This window comes from Cupressus sempervirens, chromosome 9, assembly GCF_028749045.1.
Source record: "Cupressus sempervirens isolate cs-2001-9-10 chromosome 9, ASM2874904v1, whole genome shotgun sequence".
NCBI lineage: Eukaryota > Viridiplantae > Streptophyta > Pinopsida > Cupressales > Cupressaceae > Cupressus > Cupressus sempervirens.
Window position 1 is genome coordinate 60,656,460 of NC_143126.1, and position 24,734 is coordinate 60,681,193.

Sequence of the window (24,734 nt, forward strand, 5' to 3'; positions counted from 1 at the left end):
CTTATAAGAGTTTTGAGACTTTGAAAATAAAGGTTGTTAGGTTACCTATATTGTCTTTACTTTTTTTCAATAAGGTATTTCATGTTGAATGTGATGCAAGTGACAACACAATAGGAGTTGTGTTAAGTGAAGAAGGTAAACCTGTTTATTTCTTTAGTGAGAAGTTGAATGATGCTAAAAAGAAGTATTATGTGTATAATAAAGTATTATATGATATGGTTTAATATTTGAAGAATTAGAGACATTATTTGATTCCTATGGAGTTTTTGGTGTATACTAATCATAAAGCTTTACAATATTTGGGAATTCAACATAAGTTAAATCATAGACATATGAAGTGGTTTGAGTACTTGTACAATTTCACATTTGTGATCAAGCATAAGAATGGAGTTGCTACCCAAGATGATTATACATTGAGAAAAATAATTTCTTTGTTGAATGAGATGAAGGTTGAAGTTTTGGGTTTTGATGAAATGAAGGATTTGTATGATACTAATCATGATATTTTTGAGGCATGGAGAGAGTGCAGAGCACCAAATCTAGTAGATCAAATGAGCAAGTATGATGTGTATTTTATTCAAGAATTTATGCTGTTAGAAGGAATTCAATTATGTATACCAAGAGGTTCTATTAGAGTTCATTTGATTAAGGAAAATCATTGTGGTGGATTAACTAGACATTTTGGAATTGATAAGACATTGAGTTTTCTAAAGGATAAGTATTATTAGCCATAGATGTATATGGATATTCAAAAGTTTTTAAGGAGTTGTGGAATTTTATTCAAGAATGTATGTTGTTAGAATGAATTCAATTATTTATACTAAGAGGTTCTATGAGAGTTCATTTGATTAAGGAAAAGCATTGTGGTGGATTAACAAGACATTTTGGAATTGATAAGACATTGAGTTTTCTAAAGGATAAGTATTATTAGCCATAGATGTATATGGCTATTAAAAAATTTGTAAGGATTTGTGGAATTTTATTCAATAATTTATGTTTTTAGAAGGAATTCAATTATGTATACCAAGATGTTCTATAAGAGTTCATTTGATTAAGGAAAAGCATTGTGGTGGATTAACTAGATATTTTGGAATTGATAAGACATTGAGTTTTTTAAAGGACAAGTATTATTAGGCATATATGTATATGGATATTCAAAATTTTGTAAGGAGTTGTGGAATTTATCGAGCTAGAAAAGGATAAGTCAAAAAACTAGATTATATGTACACCTATTCCTATTCCTAAGAAACTTTTGAGTTACATCAGTATAGATTTTGTTCTTAGATTACTTAAGATAACAAGACAATATGACTCTGCATATTTATTTTTGTGGGTAGAATTTTGAAAATGGCATGTTTCATACCACGTAAGAAGACATCAAATTCTACACATATTGCTGAGATTTTCTTCAAAGATGCTGTTAGATTTCATGGATTATGAAAAACTACTTTCTTTGACAGAGGCAATAAGTTTGTTGGTTATTTTCGAAGGACTTTGTGGAGGAAGATGGATATTGAGTTGAAGTTTAGTTATACATTGCATCAATAGAAAGATGGATAGACAAAGGTTGTGAATAGAAGCAAGGGTAATTTTTTGAGATCTTTAGTTGGAGATGAGCTGAATAATTGAGATATGGTGTTGGCAAAAGTTGAGTTTGAATGTAATATTTCTATGAATACAAGTACAAGATAAACACTTTTTGATATTTTTATTGGAATGCAGCTGAGAGGAATATCATAGTTGAATGATGTTGCGGGTGAAGAGAAGAGAAGTGTTGAATGGGAAAAAATTGCTAATTTTATTTAGTCTTTGCATGAGAAAATGAAGTTAAAGTTGGAACAGAGTAATCAAAAGTATAAGGAGAATGTTGATAACTATAGAAGACATCATATTTTTTAAGTTTTTGATGATATGATGGTTCATTTGAAGAAAGGAGGATTTCCTATGGGAATGTACAGTAAGGTGAAGATGAAGAAGTTTGAAGCTTGTAAGATCTTGAGAAATTTTGACATTGGTAATTCTAATGAAGTTGAGCTACCTAATTATATAGAAATATCTCCTATATTCAATGCTTCTGATCTATATAAGTATCATAAGTTGGATGATGAATTTGATGTATTAGATTATTATCCTAACAAAGAGATTGAAGAGGTTGAATAGATATTGGATTAGAGAGTTGGTAGGAGCACAAGAGGAAAATATTTCTATGAATATTTGGTAAAGTGGAAGAGCAAAATAGTTGAAGATGCTACATGGATTTCTTAATTTGAGTTGGATTAAACTTAGGCTATGACACTTGCATGATTTAGGAGAATCATTTCATAAGATACTAGTTGTTTGATGTAAGGTCATCCTGGATTTCCTTATAATCCCACTCTTTTGTTCATTTTGGTATTTATCACCAAGTTTACATTATTAACTTATAGTGTTAACCGACTTCTAGTAATGTTAACCAAGTTGGCATTAACCAGAAATGTTAACCAAGTTGGTGTTAACTAGGTTTAGTGTTAACCAAGTTCTAGTATTATCCAAGTTCTAGTGTTAACCAAACTTTCTAGTGTTGACTGAGTGTTCCTTCATGCACCAAGTGAAACTATTACTTTTGGTGATGCTCATTTCCTTCTTGGATAGCATTTATATGTGATTAATTCTTAGTTTGAGCTGAGTTATGTACTTAATTTAAGGTTCATATCTTAGGATGAGTGCACACCATTTGAAGGTTGGCATTAATATTATGTAATGACCTAGACTCTTTTGTAGGCCATTTTGGCAAGAATAAATAGACGTATTTGGTTTAGTTTGGGGGGGCACTTAGAGAGTTTAGAGTAGATGTTTCTAGAATTGCAAGTTTGAAGTTGGATGTTCTATCTTAAAGTTAAATATAGTACAGGGTTGTAACCCAAAAGGTCTTACAACTGGGCATGTATGCTGATAATTTGATGAATCAATGAAAAAGTGCTCTCTCTCTCTCTCTCTCTCTCTCTCTCTCTCTCTCTCTCTCTCTCTCTCTGTCTCTCTCTCTCTCTCTCTCTCTCTCTCTCTCTCTCTCTCTCTCTCCTTAGTGTTTTTCTTTGTGTGTTTACATTCATTATGTCAACTCAATAAAGTGTTTGGATAGTTAGGTGTGCCTTTGGCCCTAGTTTTTCACCCCTCCTTACATCACATTCTAATGAAATGTTCTAAAGTCCTTTAACAAGGCCAACTCTTAATAGGGTGATTAAATCCTTTAACATGATCACACCTAATAGTTTTTCATTTAAACTTTAATAGACTTCACTCCTAATAGAGCTCATTTTAGAATTGTGAAAAAATTGTAGCATTTTACTAGTACTTTTTTCAAAATTGGGTTTTCACATTCAATCCTAGTGTCAAACATTGTGTGAGTGTTTGTTGTATGTTTATGTTACTACTTTTATGTTTAGTTTTATTATTGACTGTGATAAGTTTCTACAATTCAGTACATATAGAGCATAGATCTATAATTTTAGAATGAATAAGTTGAATTATAGTCAACAATTTTAATTAGTAAATTATTGGGTTAAGTTTCTTGAAGTTTCAATTGTCTAATTTATGAATTTAGACATGGGGAAAACTTATTCACCCCCACTGTTATTCAAAATATTTTAACAAAACATCAAGTTGTGTGAGTAGTATTAGTTCCTTCCCCATTGGATGTTCTTGCACTTGTGACCACATTCTCGCACCTACAACTTCTATCCCTACAACCTAGAAAAGTTGCTAGAGAATGTACTCTAAAATTTTGTTTGCAAAATCAGCTTGCAATAACAACTTAATAAAAAAGTAGCAATTAATGAGATATTAATTGAAAAATCTAATCAACAATATTCCACACATGTTTGGCTTCCATATGTAGAACATTATGTCTTTTTCATTCCAAAATTGCATAATTTTCTTTGTATGTTTCAAAATATCCTAATAACATTAATTACACATTTTCACATGCTTATCTAGTGACCTTCTCTAAAGCAATGATGATAATTGATGCAATTGAAACCTTTTCATGACTTAAAGGTGTTCCCTAGACACTTCTTATGATTTAGCGTAGGATATCAGTCTTGTACAACACCTTAAGCATGCTATTTGAAACCTTACAAATTGCTAAATAATGATTTGCTAACAACATCCCTTGCGGATTTCATTTTTGTAATTCATATCATGATCCTCTTCTAAAATAAAAACTTCATATCATTCATATCAAACTTCTCCCAAAATATCAAAAATCATGTTTTCAAAACATGTCTTGATTTTTCTTTGTGATTTGGAAAGTTTTTTTTTCCATTTCACACAACCCTTTGTTAATCTCAGATTGGTTTTGACAAGTGAGTGTCAATGCACTTAAGTAATTTACTTAGTTCATGCTGAAAAAATAACATATGTTGAGCACAACATATAAATTAGATCATGCGAAGTAAATAATGAGTGATTAAAGAACCAAGAAATGCAGTGCATGCCAAGTCATTCAGATGCTGAGTGGTAGCATTGAAGTCATAGTATGTGCTAAGCATCAAGGACAATAGAAGCTAAGTAGCATAGTTTTATTATAGTTATTTGTATTGTAAAAAATTACTATATAAACCATTTTTGAGATGATCTAAGGATTGAATTATGATATTATATTGATAAGGATGAATCTTAAGTGAGAATCCTTATGTATCACATGCACCCAATCTAGTAAATGGAAGGTTTAAGAGAAAACATGGACGAAACACAGCTATTGATTCATACCTAATCTTATGTCACCTAGATCTTGTTAAGGAGGACTAACCCTAAACTTGATATATTTGTGAGTAAGGGAATGACTAAAAGAAAAAGAGTTTTTCATGTACAAACTAGGACATTCGTGGTGACCAAGGCATTATTATCTAAATTGAATTGTAGAATATGTTAAAGGAGAATAGAGGAAGGAAATAATGAATTGTAGAGAGACATCTGATCAAGAAGGACCAAGTAAAAGTAAACAACAAAATAGAGGTGATTTGTTGGTGTCGGAGCACCTAGGCTAACCTCTACTAGTTAGTCAATTTTGGCTTGTACTTGACTCTAGCCAAGTCAAGAAGTTAGTGTAATTTGGTTCAGGACCTTAGAAGGTCTTTTTTTATGTTGGCTAGGTTAATTAGTCACTAAGACTAAGGTCACACAAATAGCCTTTGTTAGTTGTTATTTAAATTCTTAATGTTAGGGGTTAGGGAGATTGAGTCATTAATATGTCTTAGGCCTAAGAATAGTTAATGGTTATTAAATAAATATGATGATCATGAATCATCTTGGATCCTAAAAATATGTGAGGATAAGAAGCCTATAATATAGGATTAAGGCATCTATCAAAGTTGCCAAGTGTTGTAAGAATGTTGTCATAACAACATTTTGCACTTATTGCAAATATTCCAAGCAACATGGATAGCCTTGGATTCCTGTGATTGTGGGAGGTTATTTTTTACCAAATAGGCCCTATAATGGTGGATAAGAAACCTAATGGAGTGATTTCTTGAATCTCCAAGCATTGGTTGCATATTGTAAAAAAGTTTGAGTTAATGAAGTGGCTGGAAACTCTATTTTTGAAGTGATATTTCGGTTTTTGAAGGAACAGTCATACTTGAAGCCAAAAAAGTGTTGATAAAGTGGTTGAGACGTGTTATATATTCATTTTTAAGACTTTTTAATTTTATGTGTTAAGGGTTTAGAGTAGTTTTATCATAGTTTTCAAGTTGTTTTAGTTCAGGACTTTCTTTTGGTCACACTGTGACAAATTTTGTAAAAATGGCTCCCACATGAGTTTCAACCATGGAAACACTAAATAAGTGGTTGAATCTTCAAGTGGGTCCTCTATACATATTTTATCTAAATTTAGGAAGCATCATGAGAAAGGAAGTAGCTTTATGATCAGGCCCTAGGCGAGTTTGACATACCCGGTTAGAGGCTTGAAAATGAGAAATCAAATCATTTCATGTGGGGAATGGGAAGTACAGCACGTCCCCAGGGATTTTTATGGTAGTTTTTCATGTTAGTTATCCATCCTATTTGGAATTCGTACTAGTCCATTAGGATAGGTTTTGAGCATTTTTCATCAATCCTAGACAAGCTGTCCTGGAAACTAGGCCTCTTAGCCATGTTTCTCCTTGATATTAGGAAGGATTTGTATGGTCACTTTGAGAGCCAGAAACCTTAATTAAAGTTTTAAAAATTCAAAAAGGGTATCCAAATCAGGTTTTAGTTTTCTGAGTTTTTTGGGAAAATATTTCTAAAAAGGGGAAAAGCTGACTGGTGAAGGCTACTAGAAATAGGCCTATTTTTAAGATCTCTTTTGGATGAAATCTTGAATATGATAAACCTAAGAGCCAAGAACCTTCTGAAATAAGTAAAATGGGATGGAATATGAATGAATTAAATGTGAAGAAGGTCCCCATAATGAATTTTTAAATTTGTGATGTTTTAGTGGATTTGGCACTTAGATCCATCTAAGTGAAAGTGAGAAAGAGAACCAAAATTAAGGTGTGGATCATCCAAGGTGGAGTTTTCAAGGTGTGACTCTTGTAGTAAAGATTGAATAGGATTTATTTAATGATCTAATCCTATTAGGAGATCCTATAGAAGCATAGGATACTAGGAGATAAGAGAAATCTCTTGGTGGAAGTGGAAAACTAAGCCTAGGAGTTTTATCTTACACCATATTGGTATCAGAGCTTGGTCAATCAAGCTTGTGGTCAATGCATCAATCTTTTAAATCAGTAGGAGAGAATACACCAGCCCAAGCCATGGTGACTAATGCTAAACTAGCAAAGAAGGTTGAGGAACAAGAAGAGGATAACAATTTGTTAAGACAAAGAATAGCTCAAATGGAGCAGCTCTTGGGTGAAGTCCAAGACAAAGCTAATAGGGTCAAAGAGAAGATTGAACTTAAAGAAAAATCTGAAGCAAAGGAGAAGGAATTATAGTTGGAGGAAGAAGCACCAGCTCCTGATCCTGTTCTTCCTGAAGAGCCATTCTTGAAAGCATTGAAGGCATTGAGTGGCAAGGCTTTAGAAGGTGTTCCACTTTTTAGTGGACAAATGGATCCAGATTCAATTATGGATTGGATAGATAGCATTGAGAACCATTTTGAATGTGATGGTATCTCTGAAGCACAAAAGGTAATGGTGGCCAAGTCTAGACTAAGAGGTTCAGCCCTTACTTGGTGGAAGTTTGTGCAAACTAAGAGGGAAAAGGATGGTAAAGGTCCTATTGTGACATGGAAGGGTATGGTATCCAAAGTCAAGAAAACATATCTTCCTGATGACTATGAAGTCCAAATGCATAGAAGGAGGCAAAATCTTAAGCAAAAAGATTTGGATGTCCAAGCATATACCGAGGAGTTTCAAAAACTATGTTTGAGGTCCAAGGTATTTGAATGGTCTCAAATGGTCTATTCAAGAAGAGATGAGCCAAGTGAACTTCAAATCCATTAGGAAATGCTATCAAATGGCCTTGAAGATAGAGGATAAGAGCAAGAGAAAGCAAGATAGCTCCAAAGGTAAAGGCAAAGGAAAAGATACAAAAGGTCAAAGAGGTGGCTATGGTGGAAGAAGTTCTGATTCTAGAGCTCAAGGTGAGGTAAAATTCAGTGAGAAGAAAGAAGGAAGCTCAAGTAGAGGTGGTAGAGGAAGGAATTCTAACTCTAACTTTAGAGGAATAAGTGGTGGTTCTTCACAAAGAGGAAGAGTTAATTATTTTGCCTGAAGTGCTACCATTGCAATCAAATGGGGCACCCTGCCTATAGATGCCTTGAGAAAGGTGGCTCATCACAAGGAGGTGATAAGAGAGCTAACCTTGTTCATGAAGACAATAATGTAGTAGTTAAACATTCTAAGATTCCATTAAATTCAGAGGAAGGGGAGAACCTCATGATGAGGAGAACTCTAATCAAGGAACCAGTGAAGGAGGAGCCAAGCCAAAGAAGATTTTTGTTTGGAATCAAATGCAAGATAATGGGAAAAGTATGTATGGTCATTATTGGTTTAGGCTCTACTAATAATATAGTGTCAGAAGAAGTAGTCAGCAAGCTCAAATTGAAAAGGATATCCCATACTAATCCTTACAAGGTTACTTGGCTCAATAAGGGTCAACATGTGTTAGTAAATGAACAAGCATGGGTGGAGTTCTCCATTGGAAGATACAAAGACAAAGTTTTATGTGATGTGTTGTCTATGGATGCATGTCATTTTCTCCTAGGTAGACCTTGGCAATTTGACCATCAAGCCATACATGATGGAGGAAAGAATTCCTATTCTTTCAAAAAGGATAATACTACCTTCAAAATTCAGTCATTGTTGGAGGATGTTGAAGTAAAGACAACAGGTCCAAATGTTCTTATGGTAGGTGAAAAAGAGTTCCTACAAACCATGGAAGAAGGTGAAGGCATCGGGTATGCATTGATGTTGAAACCAAGAGAAGGAGATGAAGACAAGTTGACTAAGAAGATTGAATTACCAAAGGAGATTCAAGGTATGTTGCAAACTTACCAAGGCATTGTAAGTGATGGTCAACATTCAACATTGTCCCCTCAAAGAGCCATAAGTCATAGGATAGACCTTCTCCCAGGAGCTACCCTACCTAAAAAAGCAGCCTATAAGATGACCCCTCAACAAAATGAAGAAATAGCAAGGCAAATACAAGAGCTCTTAGACCAAGGCCTAATTAGAAAGAGTATTAGTCCATGTGCTGTACCCACCGTACTTGCACCTAAGAAGGGAGGAAATTGGAGGTTGTGTACTGATTCAAGGGCTATCAATAGGATAACCATAAGGTATAGGTTCCCTATCCCTAGGATTGAAGACTTAATGGATTGTTTAAGTGAAGCAAAGCACTATAGCAAGATAGACTTGAAGAGTGGCTATCACCAAATAAGAATCCATGAAGGAGATGAGTGGAAGACAGCCTTCAAGACTAATGAAGGATTGTATGAATGGCTTGTCATGCCATTTGGATTGTCAAATGCCCTCTCTACATTCATGAGGCTCATGAATGAAGTACTCAAGGATTACATAGGCAAGTTTGTAGTTGTATATCTAGATGATATACTGATTTTTAGCAAGACAAAGAGTGAGCATTTGAAACATCTTGATATTGTCTTCAAGAAGCTGCATGAAGAGAAGTTGATGATCAATTTGGAGAAGTGTGAGTTCATCAAATCAGAACTGGTATAGCTTGAGTTTGTTTTATCTCATGGCAATCTGAAAATGGATAAGAGCAAGGTAGAGGCTATCATGAATTGGCCTACTCCAAGGTTAGCAACTGAGGTAAGGAGTTTTCATGGTCTTGCAGGATACTGTAGGAAGTTTATAAGACAATTTAGTGCAATTTGTGCTCCTATGTTGGATACTATCAGAGGAGGAATGAAAACCAAGTTTGTGTGGAATGAAGATGCTAACAAGAGCTTTGAGTTGTTGAAGGAAAGAATAGCTACCCAACCTATTTTGGTGCTACCAAGCTTTGAGAAGCTATTCACCATTGAATGTGATGCTAGCAATGTAGCAATTGGGGTTGTTCTAAGCCAAGAGGGTAGACGGGTGGCTTTCCATTCTGAGAAGTTAAGTGAGGCTAAGAGGAAGTACTCCTCATATGACTTAGAGATGTATGCATTGGTCCAAGCTCTAAGAAAATGGAGGCACTACTTGCTTCCCAAGGAGTTCATTGTGTATTCAGACAATCAAGCACTTAGCTTCCTGAATTCACAAGAGAAGTTGAGTCACAAGCACATGAAGTGGGTTGAGTACCTACAAGCCTACACCTTCCATATCAAGCACAAGAAGGGTGTACTAAACAAGGTGGCTGATGCATTGTCAAGAAGAACCCTCACACTACAAGAAATCCAGTTGAAAAGCATGGGGATAGATCATTTCAAGGATCTATATGTAGATGATGAGGACTTTTCTGACATCTATAAGGTATGTGCTAAATACAAGAATCATTTTCATAGCAAATATGCTGATTATACTTTGCAAAGTGATCTCTTGTTCAAAGGGAATCAATTGTGTGTTCCTAGAGGTTCTATTAGAGAGAATTTAATTCAAGAAAAGCATAATGGTGCTTTGAGTGGTCACTTTGGGATCACTAAGACTCAAGACCTTGTTTCAAGGTTTTACTTTTGGCCTAGAATTAATCTTGATGTTAGGAGGTATGTGGAGAGTTTTCTAGTATGCCAAAAAGCCAAGGGCACTTCAACAAATGCTGGTCTTTACCAACCACTACCTATTCCTACTAGGCCATGGGAATGCTTAAGCGTGGATTTTGTAGTTGGGTTACCCAAGACAAGACAAGGAATGGATAGTGTGTATGTGATTGTGGATAGATTCAACAAGATGGCTCACTTTGTGCCATGCAACACTACACATGATGCAAGTCAAATAGCATCTCTACTCTTCAAAGAGATAGTGAGAATACATGGACTACCAATCAGCATTGTTTCAGACAGAGACACAAAATTTATGAGTCATTTTTGGAAGAATCTTTGGCAAATATTGGGAACTAACTTATCCTTTGGGTCAGCCTACCATCCCCAAACCGATGGTCAAACTGAGTTTGTTAATAGGAGTCTTGGAAACGTTCTGAGATGCCTAACTAAGGAGTATGGACAACAATGGGATCAGTTGATTGGGCAAGCTGAATATGCCTATAGTGACACCATAAATAGATCAACCAGGAAGAGTCCATTTGAAATTGTATATGGCCTACATCCTAGAGGTGTCTATGAGTTGAGAGATTTAAAAGATGGAGTCAAGGCAAGTGCATATGCTGATGACTTTGCATTTTCTATGCAAGAAGTTCATGAAACAGTGAGGAAAACATTGACAGAGAACACTATAAAACATAAAGCCAAAGTGGATGAAAGTAGAAGGACAGTTGATTTTAATGTTGGTGACTTGGTGATGGTGCATCTCAACAAGTAAAGACTACAAAAAGGAGTCCCCCACAAGCTACAAATGAGAAGGATAGGACCCTGTCCTATATTGGCTAAATATGGTGATAATGCATTCAAGGTTGAACTGCTAGAAGACAGTGGATTGTCACCCATTTTTAATATTGCTAACTTAGTCCATTATAAAGGACCACAAAAAGACATGGATCAGACTCTTCATGAAGTGATCAGAGATGTGGAGGATCTCCAATTACCTACTGCTACAGTCATAGGCCCAGACATCATACTAGATACAAGAGTCTATAAAAAGACAAGGACTAAAGAGTAAAAGGAGCATCTCATTAAAAGGCATGGAAAAAATGATGCTGATGTTTTTTGGATAAAAGAATCAGAGTTCAAAAATATGGGAGTTGATCCTACCATCATCAATCCAAGGGTGGATTGAACTTCTTATTTTGGGGAGGATGGTGCAGGAGCACCTAGGCTAATCTCTACTAGTTAGTCAATTTTGGCTTGTACTTGACTCTAGCCAAGTCAAGAAGTTAGTGTAATTTTGTTGAGTACCTTAGAAGGTCTTGTTTTATGTTGGCTAGGTTAATTAGTCACTAAGACTAAGGTCACACAAATAGCCTTTGTTAGTTGTTATTTAAATTCTTAATGTTAGGGGTTAGGGAGATTGAGTCATTAATATGTCTTAGGCCTAAGAATGGTTAATGGTTATTAAATAAATATGATGATCATGAATGATCTTGGATCCTCAAAATATGTGAGGATAAGAAGCCTATAATATAGGATTAAGGCATCTATCAAATTTGCCCAAGTGTTGTAAGAATGTTGTCATAACAACATTTTGCACTTATTGCAAATATTCCATGCAACATGGATAGCCTTGGATTCCTTTGATTGTGGGAGGTTATTTTTAACCAAATAGGCCCTAGAATGGTGGAGAAGAAACCTAATGGAGTGATTTCTTGTATCTCCAAGCATTGGTTGCATATTGTAAAAAAGTTTGAGTTAATGAAGTGGCTAGAAACTCTATTTTTCAAGTGATATTTTGGTTTTTGAAGGAACAGTCATACTTGAAGAAAAAAAGGTGTTGATAAAGTGGTTGAGACCTGTTCTATAGTCATTTTTAAGACTTTTTAATTTTATGTGTTAAGGGTTTAGAGTAGTTTTATCATAGTTTTCAAGTTGTTTTAGTTCAAGACTTTCTTTTGGTCACACTGTGACAGATTTTGTAAAAATGGATCCCACATGAGTTTCAACCATGGAAACACTAAACAAGTGGTTGAATATTCAAGTGGGTCCTTTTTATATATTGTATCTAAATTTAGGAAGCATCATGAGAAAGGAAGCTAGCTTTATGATCAGGCTCTAGGCGAGTTTGACATACCCGGTTAGAGGCTTGACAGTGAGAAATCAAATCATTTCATGTGGGGAATGGGAAGTACAGCATATCCCCATGAATTTTTATGGTATTTTTTCATGTTAGTTATCCATCCTAAGCATTGGGAAGTTGTACCAGTCCATTAGGATAGGTTTTGAGCATTTTTCATCAATCGTAGACAAGCTGTCCTGGAAACTAGGCCTCTTAGCCCTATTTCTCCTTGATATTAGGAAGGAGGTGTACGGTCACTTTGAGGCCCAGAAACCTTAATGAAAGTTTTAAAAATTCCAAAAGGGTATCCAAATCAGGTTTTATTTTTCTGATTTTTTTGGGAAAATATTTCTAAAGAGGGGAAAATCTGACTGGTGAAGGCTACTAGAAATAGGCCTATTTTTAAGATCTCTTTTGGATGAAATCTTGAATATGATAAACCTAAGAGCCAAGAACCTTCCCAAATCAGTAAAATGGGATGGAATATGAATGAATTCAATGTGAAGAAGGTCCCCACAATGAATTTTGAAATTTCTGATGTTTTAGTGGATTTGGCACTTAGATCCATCTAAGTGAAAGTGAGAAAGAGAACCAAAATTAAGGTGTGGATCATCCAAGGTGGAGTTTTCAAGGTGTGAATCTTGTAGAAAAGAGTGAATAGTATTTATTTAATGATCTAATCCTATTAGGAGATCCTATAGAAGCATAGGATACTAGGAGATAAGAGAAATCTCTTGGTGGAAGTGGAAAACTAAGCCTAGGAGTTTTATCTTACACCATTTGTCATCTAGCATTAGAGTGCTAACTATAGGATCATTTTTGGGACATTTTAACAGGTTAATATTTATAAGGTTCAATTTTTAAAGCATTGATTTATCCCCCCTCCTCTTAGAGTTTACCTTTCCTATTGTAATTCCAACAATTGGTATTAGAGCCTAGTTCTATGAAAGTGAAACCTAATAGCCTTGAGGAAAGATCTTGGAAATGGAAGTATATAAGTTGGGAAAAATAATTGAAAACCAAGGGATTGAAATAAAACTCATTCTACATCATTTGAATGAAGCAAGAGATGATCTAAAGAAATCATTGAGAAGAAAAGAGGAAACTACTATCGAGGAGAATGACACACAATACCAAGATATGGAAACTACTAAGCTATTTGTAAATGTAAACTCCAATGAATTTTATGTAGCAATTGAAAATCTAATAGAAAACAATAGAACACTAGTTGAAGAGATTGGGAATCTTAAGATAGAGAAAGAAACAAAAGCCATATTACTATGTGAGGTGGCCAATTAGAAAAAAAATCTATCGAAGCAAAAGTCATGATTGAAGATGACAAAAGAGTTTTGACTAGTAGACTAGATGAGAAATCATCAAAAGTAAATAGGATTTCTCATATGCAATTGGAAATAATGAATCAAGTCATGTTTGATAATCATGAAATAAGTAGTAAAGGCATTGAGATAACAATACTAAAGTTGCAAAATGAATAGTTCAACAATGATCTAAGAAGGGAAAAAGAGTTTACTAAAAGTTTCATTAAACCAAATGAAGCTATCAATTACTTTGAACAATTGATGAGATTTCCTAGATCTAACAATGATACATCTAGACTAGGATACACAAGTACTAAAGAAGGAGAATCATCCAAAAGTGTTGAAGAATGAAGTAACAAAGGGAAGAACTCAAAACCTACTTGTCATAATTGTGCTAAGAAAGGACATACTGCTAATGTGTGTAGGAGCAAGTCTGTAAATTAGAATGTTAAGAAAAAGAGCATGGTCACTACCATATGTGGAACAAACAAGGTCATCAGACACATGAATGTAGAACCAAGACCATTCATGCTCAAATATTTGAAGGATATTGTAATAACTATCAGAAGTATGGACATAGACCTTTTGAGTGCAGATCCAAACCCAAGTGATCATCAAACAAGAAAACAAAGTTAAGGAAGATGACAACTTTTATAATAGGAATTTTAATACAAGGTATAGTTGCCACTATTGTGAAGAGTATGGACATGTTCCTGAGAACTATATAAGAACACACCTAAGGAGTGACTACAAAAGGTGGCTGAAACAAACCACATGTTTTAGTTGTTTGAGGACTAGTCATATCAGTCGATATTTTCCAATAAGGTCAAAGGTACTGAGTTGTTATTTAAACAAAGACAAAGGCAAGGTAGATATTGAAAATGTCAGAAATGAGATGAACAAGACATGGAGTAGAAAGGAGGATTGCAGCACATCAAGTGCAGATGGGATCACTTCACCCAATGGGTTAGGTGATCATAACTCACCAAACTAAGAAATTAAGAGATATGTGGGCTGATATTTAAAATTTATGTCAAAGATTAGTTCCAAGGGTTTAGTTCTAGAAAGATTACATATGCATGAAAAAAAAATGTAAAGAGTTATTAGAAATCAAAAAAATCTATAATGTTCTTTCAACATTTTCATATCACTGTCGAGCACAAAAAGTCTCTTATGGTTGATGAGTAAAATGCTAGTGGATGATGAGCTAACAAAAGTTGGTTAGTTGAGACTGAGCTCATAATGGTTGTCAAGAAAGTAGAAAGATGTGTGGATGCAAAGTGTGCTAGAGATTTATTGATTCCGAGATTACAACTGTATAAGTAATTAACATTAATTATAGTGTTTTAAGGGCTATTTTACCAATTCTTGCTCACTTGTCAGCAACTAAAATTGAGAAACAAGTTGAAGATCTAAAGAAAATTTGGAGAACTTGACTTGAGTATTTGTAGGAGATTTGAACAGTTGTTTGACACAATTTCATTAGGATTTGTAAGGTATTTATCGTGTGTTGAGCTACGTAGTTTCAAATTTTGCAAGCCTTAGATATATATAATGGCATCTAGTTCTTCAAAAGTGAAATGTGTAAAGGCAAAAGAGGTGAAATGTGTAAAGGGAAAAGAGGCTTTAAATTTTCACTTAATTAGCAATGATATTAAACAACCTATTTTTAAGGCTATTCCAGATATAACATATAAACAAGATCCCTCTGGTGTGGTGTCTATGATACCACTACGAATCTTAATGATATAAGTTGTCAAGAATTTTTATAATTGCAAGATTCAAAGCATAGGTGACATGGAAATTAGAGAAGAATATGGAATACTATGTGAAAATAGAGTATTAAAGGAAGAATACAATATCGTTGAGAAGAAAGGGTTAACTCATGCCCTAGATTTTGTAAATGTCTTCAAAACTGAGTGCATTAGGAATTTCTTGAGCAAAATTCATGACAAATTAGTATGGTTAGAGGATGGGTCAATTAAAATTACAAAAAAAAAAATTTCATAAGGTAACAGGGTATCCAACCCTAGATTGCCCAAAGACTATCAGAAGTGAGTCAAAGGGGGTCATTGAAAATAACATAGGAGCCATATGGAACAAAAGGGGAATGAAAATTGATCATAGATCCCCTAATAGCTTTTGCAGTGAGGGTAATAGTGCACAAATTTTATCAGTCAAGAAGATTAAATAGCGTACCTCGCATTATAGTGGACATGGGCTAAGGAAAATAAAGAGTGCTTAGTGTAAATTTGGATCTATTTTGGTATGTATTTTCTTCTATGTACAAAACACATTTCCTACAATCGGTAAGGTTTCATGGAAGATAAATAGATCAATTACAGTACAGATAGGAGAATTCATTGAACAATTAGGTGATAACATTAAGTCAATAATGACTAGATATTTTTTAGATTTCAAACAATCAATGAAGAAGAGATTAAGGATTCTAGTCTCACTAATGGAGAAACATTATGGTGATGTTTTCTTCCTAGTTGATGCTAATCATATATATATTCAAGAAATAACTCCTAGAGTGAGATGGCTAAGCTCATTAGATTATGAGATAAATTTTGATGAGGCCTCTATAGCAATCACATCATTACTTACAAAAGAACTGGACAAAGAAGCCGAAGCATTTAGAAATTATGAATTGGCCAAATTAAAGATCACTATGGAATTGAAGACTACTTTTGTAATCAAGAAGAAGAACAAATTGGAAAAGAATCTGAAAGAAAGATTTGGTGAAGGAGCTAAGGAAGAGGAAGAAGAGGACACATAGGTTCAAGCACCATTGGCTCTTATACAAGGTCAGGGAGATGATCAGTAAGAAGAGGAAATAGAAACTACAAAAGGTACCAAGGAAGAAGCTAAGGAAGAACCTATTCATACTGACAAGAAGAAATGAAAAGAAAAGGCACAAGAAATGACAAGACTAAAGAACATCGCAAAACCTAGCTAGCCCAAAGGAAAATAACCTACCATGAGGGCTAGCAGAAGAGTCATTGCATAGAAGGCTAAAGAGGTAGCCAAGCCTAAAGAGTAGGAAGGTGGAGCACAAAAAAGAACAAGAATAAAGTATGTTGTTTAGGCTAAATCTTATGAAGAGAAGATGAAACCTAATGAAAAAAACCAATTTCAAATGGTGAGTCACAACCCCTCCTCAGGCCTAGATAATTTATATGAGAAAATTAGAAACAATGTTGATTTGTTAGGTTTCTCTCACATTGAATTTGATAATCTTGAAAAGATTGAGAAGAATCAAGTCAAGGAGACAATATATGCCATGTAGGCTACTTTTAAGAAAGCTCCTCTAAAAATTTCCAACTCCATACCTAAGAGTTTGTACGATAGAGTTGATCAGAAATAACACTATTGTTTAGATAAAGAGAAGTAAATTTGGGAGATAGCCCTCACTCAAGTTATGCCAGAACTTAGCAAGGAAAAAATGTTTAAAGCCATTAAGAAATATGTTGTGATATTTCTACCTAAGTATAGGGAATTTAGCATATTATAGAAAAACATAGAGGATGTTTTTCATAAGTCCAAAAAAATGTGGTAGATTACATATGGACTAGCCATAGCCAAAGATACTGACCAAGAACCTATTGTGGTAGCAGATGATGAAGACGATGATAAAGATAAAGGCAATGTTGAGTGAGGCACTAATATGAATATTAATGATAGGGCAATAGCTGAGGAAGAGAAACAACCATAATAGAGTGTACAAGATACACAAATGTTTAGTGGCAGTCCTCCATAGGTAATTAGTGCAAGTACTAAAATTATCCCAGTATAGGATGCTTTTGATCCTACTGATGAGAACATCAATCCGCTAATAGAGGAAGGTCTAAAAGGAATACATATCCAATCTACACTATAGGCAAAATTATGTGATAACCCAAGATGATATTCATTAATCAAAGACGATGACTATAGGGGAGGAAGTGCAAATTAAAGAAACACCTAAAATTAGTGCTCAAGTTACATATATACAACCTTCACAATCTTTACTTGTATATCAAAGGAAGGAGATAATAGGATGCACTATCAGTACACTCATGGAAGGCACTCTACTCTTAGACAATGTACAAGAACCTCAGAAAGATATGGTTGAGACATATGGAGAAGACAAGGTGGATACACTAGTGAATGATGGGACACAATGTAAAATAGGTTAGGTATATGTACTTGCACCTACAACACAAGATCAAGGTGCATCTAAAATCAAAGAGGTAGAAAAGGAAAAGTCTAAAGAGGCAAATTTTACACCCACATTGAAGGAGCTAGTAGCAATTCAAGCACTAATAACATCACCTAAATCGGGAACTCCTACTAGTCAAACTCTTCAGAGGCCAAGCACAGATGTAACACCATTGCAATTGCCAGTGCAAAGTCCTAGCTCATCTAGGGTAGAAGAAGTAATTTATTATCGAGATGTTAACCTAGATGAAGAAATTGTATTTCCCAAGTTTGATTATGCAGCAATAACAATTTAGCATATGGGTATACTACAAGAATCCCTAGTAAGGAAGAGACATCAAGAACTGCTCAGAAGGGAGCATAGGTAGAAGCAAGCTTTGATTGAGATCAAAGAAATTTTCTTAGATGCATTTAGTCTACCTACTCCAAATGAAACAAAACCAATAATTGAATAATTATCCAACATAGTGGAAAGAGTAAGTAATATAGACCTAGATACTAATGTCAAATTATTAGAATGGTTTGAGAAGAAGTTTCAACACAAAGTGAATGATAAGATATCTAGTGATATAGCACTAACACAAGTTGCATTGGCAACTAAAATAGATAGTGTGAAGAAGGTAGTAGAGAACATTTTCTCTCTACACACTAAATTGTGTAATCCTATAATCTTCACATAGGAAATAAGGAATCATATCTTGAGCTTGGAGAGTCAAATGTAGTCATCAGGTACTAAATTTCCCATGACTCTAGCTCAACATGAGAAACACTTTCGGACCCTTTTGCAAAACTAAAGTTAGTTAGCAAAATTACATGCAAATGAAGCCAACATAAGAGCTAAACTGGTTAGCATCTAGTCTACTTTGACTCCTCACATGGAGATTCTACACAAGGAGCTACACCCCAACCTTTCTACATTAGATGGCTTAGTACACCTTGCTACGGAGATAGTTATCGAAATTAAGTCTTTGGAGGTAGCACGTGATAATTGGGATGTAACTCTTAAAATTAGCCTTGAGGTCCATAAATATTGTTTAAACAAATACACAATTACTGTATAACCCATTGATATTAGTGCTAGATAAGGGGAGTAAGAGCTAATGGGGAGAAAGAATGGGGAAGTAAGAGCAAGACTAGAGGAGTCAGAGAAAGAGCAAGAGAAAGTGCAAGTGGAAGTAGAAAATAGAGAAATAATATCATTTGAGGAAAATCTACTAAGAAGGAGAAATTTTTTGATATAGAGTATAGTACAAAACAGTTCAGACAACTCAAAGGGAGTTATAAGATTTTGAGGTATAAATCATGTTTCAAATTTTTTATATTTTGAAATTTTGTATAGAAGCCAAATAGTCATTTATGTTATGCTTGTAAGAATAAGAATATTACTGTATGACCAAGTGTTTTTAACACTCATGTCAAATGGGGAGATTGTTAAACTTAGATTGGTTTTCATGAGTGTCTATACACTTAAGTCATTTACTTAGTTTATGTCGAACAAGTAACATATACCGAGCACAACATGTAAATTAGAGCATGCCGAGCAAACAATGAGTGCCAAGTCACTCACATGTCGAGTCACTCAAGTGCCAAGTAGACAATATGTGCTGAGTGATTCAAGAACCAAGCAAGCATTGCATGTTGAGTCATTCAGATACCAAGTGACAAAATTGAAGTCATACTATGTGCTAAGCATCAAGGACTTCAGATGCTGAGTAACAAAGTTTTTTCATAATTTTTTGTAGTGGCAAAAATTACTATATAAACCATTTTTTAGTCGACTTAAGGATTGAATTATAATATTCTATTGATAAGGATGAATCTTAAGTGGGAATCCCTATGTATTAAATTCATCCAATCTAGTAAAGGGAACATTTAAGTGGCAATATGGATGAATCATAGCCATTGATTCATACCAATCCTAAGTCATCTAGGTCTTCTTAAGGAGGACAAACCCTAAACTTCATATATGTGTGAGTAAGGGAATGAATGAAAAAAAGAAGTTTTGCATGTGCAAACTAGGTTATTCATGATGACCAAGGCATTATGATCTGAATTGAATTATAGAATCAGTTAAAGGAGAATAGAGGAAGGAAATAATGAACATTAGAGAGACATCTCACCAAGAAAGCTCAAGTACACAGTAGAATAGAGGTTATCTATCATCAAGCATCAGAGTGATAACCACAGGATCATGGCTGAGACATTTTAATAGGTGAATATTTTTGTGGGTCAAAGTTTAAAGCATTGATTCATCCTCCCCTCTTAGAGTTTACCTTTCCTATTGTAATTCCAAAAACCTTCACACTATCCTTGAAAACTTCAATTTGTTGTTGTTTTGCTCACTTCTCACACTTGTTATTTTGAAGTAGTGAAAATCTATTTTTGTGCAACTTTGGTGCCAAATTTAGGATAAATTTGAGGGTTTCACCATCTCACGCTTTCCTAATATTTTTAAATCCTCTAGGAACTCTATGCCACTTCAAAAATCAATATCCTTTTTTAGATTCTTCTATTGAATAAAGTTCACACTCTAGACAACTTTTTTAAAATATTTTTATTAATTGTTAATATAAGTACCTTATGTTATGAAAAAAATCAATGTATTTCTCACATCTTTTAGATTTATCATTTTTTCATAAGTTTTAGATTTTGGTTTTAGAGCCTTTGGGAGTTAGTTGTGTCCTTTCTTATTCTACATATTTTCTTGTCTCAAAGGTTGTCTTTTAGTTCTATTGTCATTCCTTGAAATTTTTGTATCCTCTCCCACACCTATCATGGATCATTTGGAAATAAAGGGAAATAAGTGTTTTATGAGGTTGTTTCTCACTCTTTTTAATTGTCTCTAAACTTAGAAGAGTTGTCTTACAAAATATTCATAATATTGTCTCTATTTTTGAACCTTTTATGAGGTGTTCTGCTCTAAATGAACATGATGATATGGGTCATATGTAGAGCCTTGGATCTAGTGTCTCTAGCCCTATTAAGCCATACAATATAAATAGAGATAATACTATTTACAAAAGTATTCACATTGGATTGGTCAAGGTTAATTTTGATGCATGGCTAAATGAGGTCCTTGTTTAGTTAGGACTATAGGATTCCTAAGGATTGCTATTTTCTATTAGCATTGGTCCTATCATTGGGAAGTTAGGCAAATCACCTTTCCAAATCTACCTTACCATGGAATTTGTTCAGCTAGTATTTTGAATTTTACATAGGCACAGATTAAGGGATGTTGAACTAACACTCTCTAACATCGTAAAAGCATCTAAAACCCCTTACTATGAATTTGAAAAGGTATCAAAGAATCTAAATATATATATTAAAGTCCTTCAAAGAATATATGATCACTAATTTATATTAATATGGTAATTCTATAGCTAATTATTTTTGCTAATGTTGGTGGTTGATTTGATAAACTGATTATGTTGTAGATGAATGAATCTCCTTAATGTCATCTTTGAAATAATAACATGTGAAAGGAGACACATGTATTATTTTAAATAGGTATGTGTCATGATGATATGTACTAGGTATAGAAAAATCTTAGAGTTTATGCTATGTTATTTTTTGGATGGTTTTTTCTATTTCTCTTTGTTCATTCAATGAGCCCACTAAAAATAGACATACTACAAAGGTTGAAAATAGAGAACCTAGTATTGGTAGCATCCTTATTGAATCGGGTGTGATAGAAATTGTTTGGAGCCTATTAACTATGATGACATCAAGAGAAATCATTTTATTTAGAACACAATTAATTTGAGTCATGTTTCCCTTTATTTGGATAGGTTAGATGTGTTTGCCCCTAAAATGACTAAGAACTTCACAAAAAATTGTATGAATGACACATTGTATACATGTTTGTCAATAAAGAGAATGCCATGAATGATGCTATAGAAAAAATCACTAGTCTTCCAATAGATGGAAATATTTTTTTCAAAATTAGGAAAGACTTGTATGTGAGAGTAGACAATATTGTGAAGCATGGTGATGGTGGATGTTTGGTTAATGACAAAAAGAGTCCATAAAGAAGTTGTATGGTGCGGTGCTTAAAGTTTTGATCTAATATTTCTTTTTTTCTACTAGGTTCACAATGGTGTACATGAACCATTTTTTTTTAGGAACCATGTATGACATGAAGGTTCCTTTCTACTTAATTTGGAGTAGTGGAGCTCCTTTCCTTCTCCCTCTAAATAAAAACATATAGTCTCACATATTCCCTAGATGAAAAAATAGGGCATGGATCTTAAAGTGTCTAAAAGTATCTATTCTAAGAGAGATGGTTCAAATATTAAGTTTTATTCAGGGGAAATTACCCTTGGATGGGAGGGAATCATTCCTAAGGCTTCTATAAGAAAAAAATTTGATTAGGCCTAGATTAATAGGTATGTATTCTATCCCTAGCTTGTATGGGATCCTTTTGGATGATCCCTCTTATCATGTGCAATCAATGGATTTTGTGCCATATTTTGAAAAGAACAATAATTCAGAGAGGGGAGACCCCATTTCTCCCATGATCGTCCTAAAGAATTATTTCTTTTATATTCTCATTGGGGCAGCCTACCCAATGTATTGGTCATCACTAGAAATGTTGCAATGTATTCAATAAATTGTTTATTTATGAGTTTTATCAAGTGAACATCAAGATTAGAGGCTTTCACTATCAGTGTGAAAATTAGATACAAAAAAGAGCCCATGGGATGAGAATGAGTGATATAATTTTATTAACAATGATATTATATGGAAAAAATGAAGAAAAAATAGATTGGTTGAATTGTGGTAGTGGGAACAAAATTCAAAACTACCAATGCTAATCTCCCACTTTTCTTTCATCTAGGTGGTCATTGAATACATTATAGAAAATATTGGGATTATGGTAGACACCTATGAGAAAATTCATGCAAATGAGATGCAAGTTGTCAATGTTGAAGCGAGAGATAAGGATATGCAAGGGACTACACATGACAACAAAGATTTGTGCAGTGCAATATGAGGAGATCTCAAAAGGGCCTTAGTCCACTTCACCTAAGAGTTGTAGGCTCTCAAAATGATGCTGTTAGGCACTTCCAAGCTTGATGTTGAAGATATAGAAACTTAGAAAAAAAATTATGTAGGGGTGTCTTTTGTGTTCTAATTTTGATCTCTTGTTATTTTGATTTTTGGTTGTCAAATTCATAATATTTATCTATAGAAAATAATTTATAAAATAGGCTTTGAGTCGCAAAAAAAAGTTTAGTTAATTATAAATAAATAAACATAAAGTTTAAAAAGATGAATCAGATCTATAATCATTGAACCGACCACATTAACGAAATGCTGCAAGCAGTCCCTTGCATATCCTTATGATTTGAATAAGACACGCAACAATAAACAATTAACATGTAGGAATTTAAGTAAAATGGAATCAATACAGACCACAAAGATGTAAGAAAACAACTCTATCAAAATTAAATCAAAACTCTATAAATAAATGACACGTGGATGCAAATTCCACCGTTACAACTAGGTTGGAATCATTGGAGCGAAATCTCTTAGATTGATGATCTTCAACTTTCTCAACTTACTGTGGCCTCCGCTCATCTAAAAGTTTCATGTTGGCTGGAATGTAGAGAAAGTCAACAAAAGGTAAATATCGCCCTCCTACAATTTTCTTCCGTTCATAAGCAAGAGAAGGAAAAAGTTCTTCATACGTGGAAGCAATACTCTCCACAAAAGTCTTAAATTCCATCCAGCTGGTTGTGACGCGGAGAAAATAAATGAAATGATGTGATCTCTGCATATTTTCTTACAGATGAGACGTTTTGGTTACCTCCACTAACATTTCCACAAATAAACGGCAGTTGAGTGTTGAATAAGTTCAGGGATTTTCCAAGCTGCAACTATCAACACTGTTAAACATTGACACCAATGTTATCTGTAGACGTGGCATGGCTCCACATAATGCTATCGTGTATTTTGCTAGAAGCTGCATTCCCAGAAGTAACCAAGTTGTTTATTTCCCTGCTGTTCTCAGTGATTATAAAAACCCATATTCCAAATATTTCTTTATGGAGGTTTTCTTTTTCTTTTAAAGAATGAATGGGGAAGGAGAATTAAGTGAAAGGATGAAAAACATAAGCTCTACTTCCAGTGCCATCAGCAGTCGCCATTCTCCCATTCCATATCTCCTTGGTGGGATAGGGGCCATGTTGGCTCTTGTACTCTTTGCTTTGCTTCTCTTGGTGTGCTCTATGTTGAGAAGGACGTTAAGGAATGATCATGGCGAGCCGGAGAAGATCGAGATGGATGAAAATACTATGCAGGCAAATGGATGGGATGAGATAGACAAGAGAGTAGTGGTCATCATGCCAGGGGATGATAATCCCACCTTTATAGGTGATCCAGCGACAATGGCAGCACCTGCAATTTAGAAGATAGTTCATAGTCATACTCATGCCCTATAGTAAAGGTGGGCAGGGCTACTAGATAATATTTATTATTATAAAAGCTAGTTTGAGAATTCTATAGGAAAAGCACTAGCAAGAAAACCTTATAGCATCATTTTGATACAGTAAAAATATTTTTGGTGATCAATTACTCACCATTAATGACATCAAATACATATTTTTCTATTATCGATGACAATATCCTTTAGAATGATGGGCTTCCTTACAAATTTTACAAAGATTTATACATTTCCATAGTTGAGTTACATACATAGTAACACGGGGACGCGTCCCCCCCCTTTTTGCCCGACGTCTCGGAGACTTCAACGCACCGGAGACTTGGGGACTCCGTCTCCCCGTCCCCAGCGGTGCCACTAGATTCCACCACCTCCACCGAGGATGGGGGACATCCTGCTATTCACTATTTGCAAATTCGACTATTTATGTTTAATGTTCGATGTTCCAATTCAATGCAATGTTTCAAGTATTCACTCTTT

At 34.4% G+C, this 24,734-nt stretch overlaps 1 protein-coding gene across 1 annotated transcript; it reads left to right on the plus strand.

The window, feature by feature from the left end:
• Positions 1-23,872: 23,872 nt before the first annotated feature.
• On the plus strand, positions 23,873-24,430 carry LOC149537637 (protein GLUTAMINE DUMPER 5-like). The gene has a single exon (XM_089801379.1). The coding sequence runs from the start codon at positions 23,887-23,889 to the stop codon at positions 24,220-24,222; it is 336 nt and encodes a 111-aa protein (XP_089657505.1). The 5' UTR covers positions 23,873-23,886; the 3' UTR covers positions 24,223-24,430.
• The last annotated feature ends 304 nt before the right edge of the window (positions 24,431-24,734 follow it).

What these genes read in the sequence shown, in the direction of transcription:
- LOC149537637 (XM_089801379.1), top strand. Translation starts at nt 23,887, where the DNA reads ATGAATGGGGAAGGAGAATTAAGTGAAAGGATGAAAAACATAAGCTCT.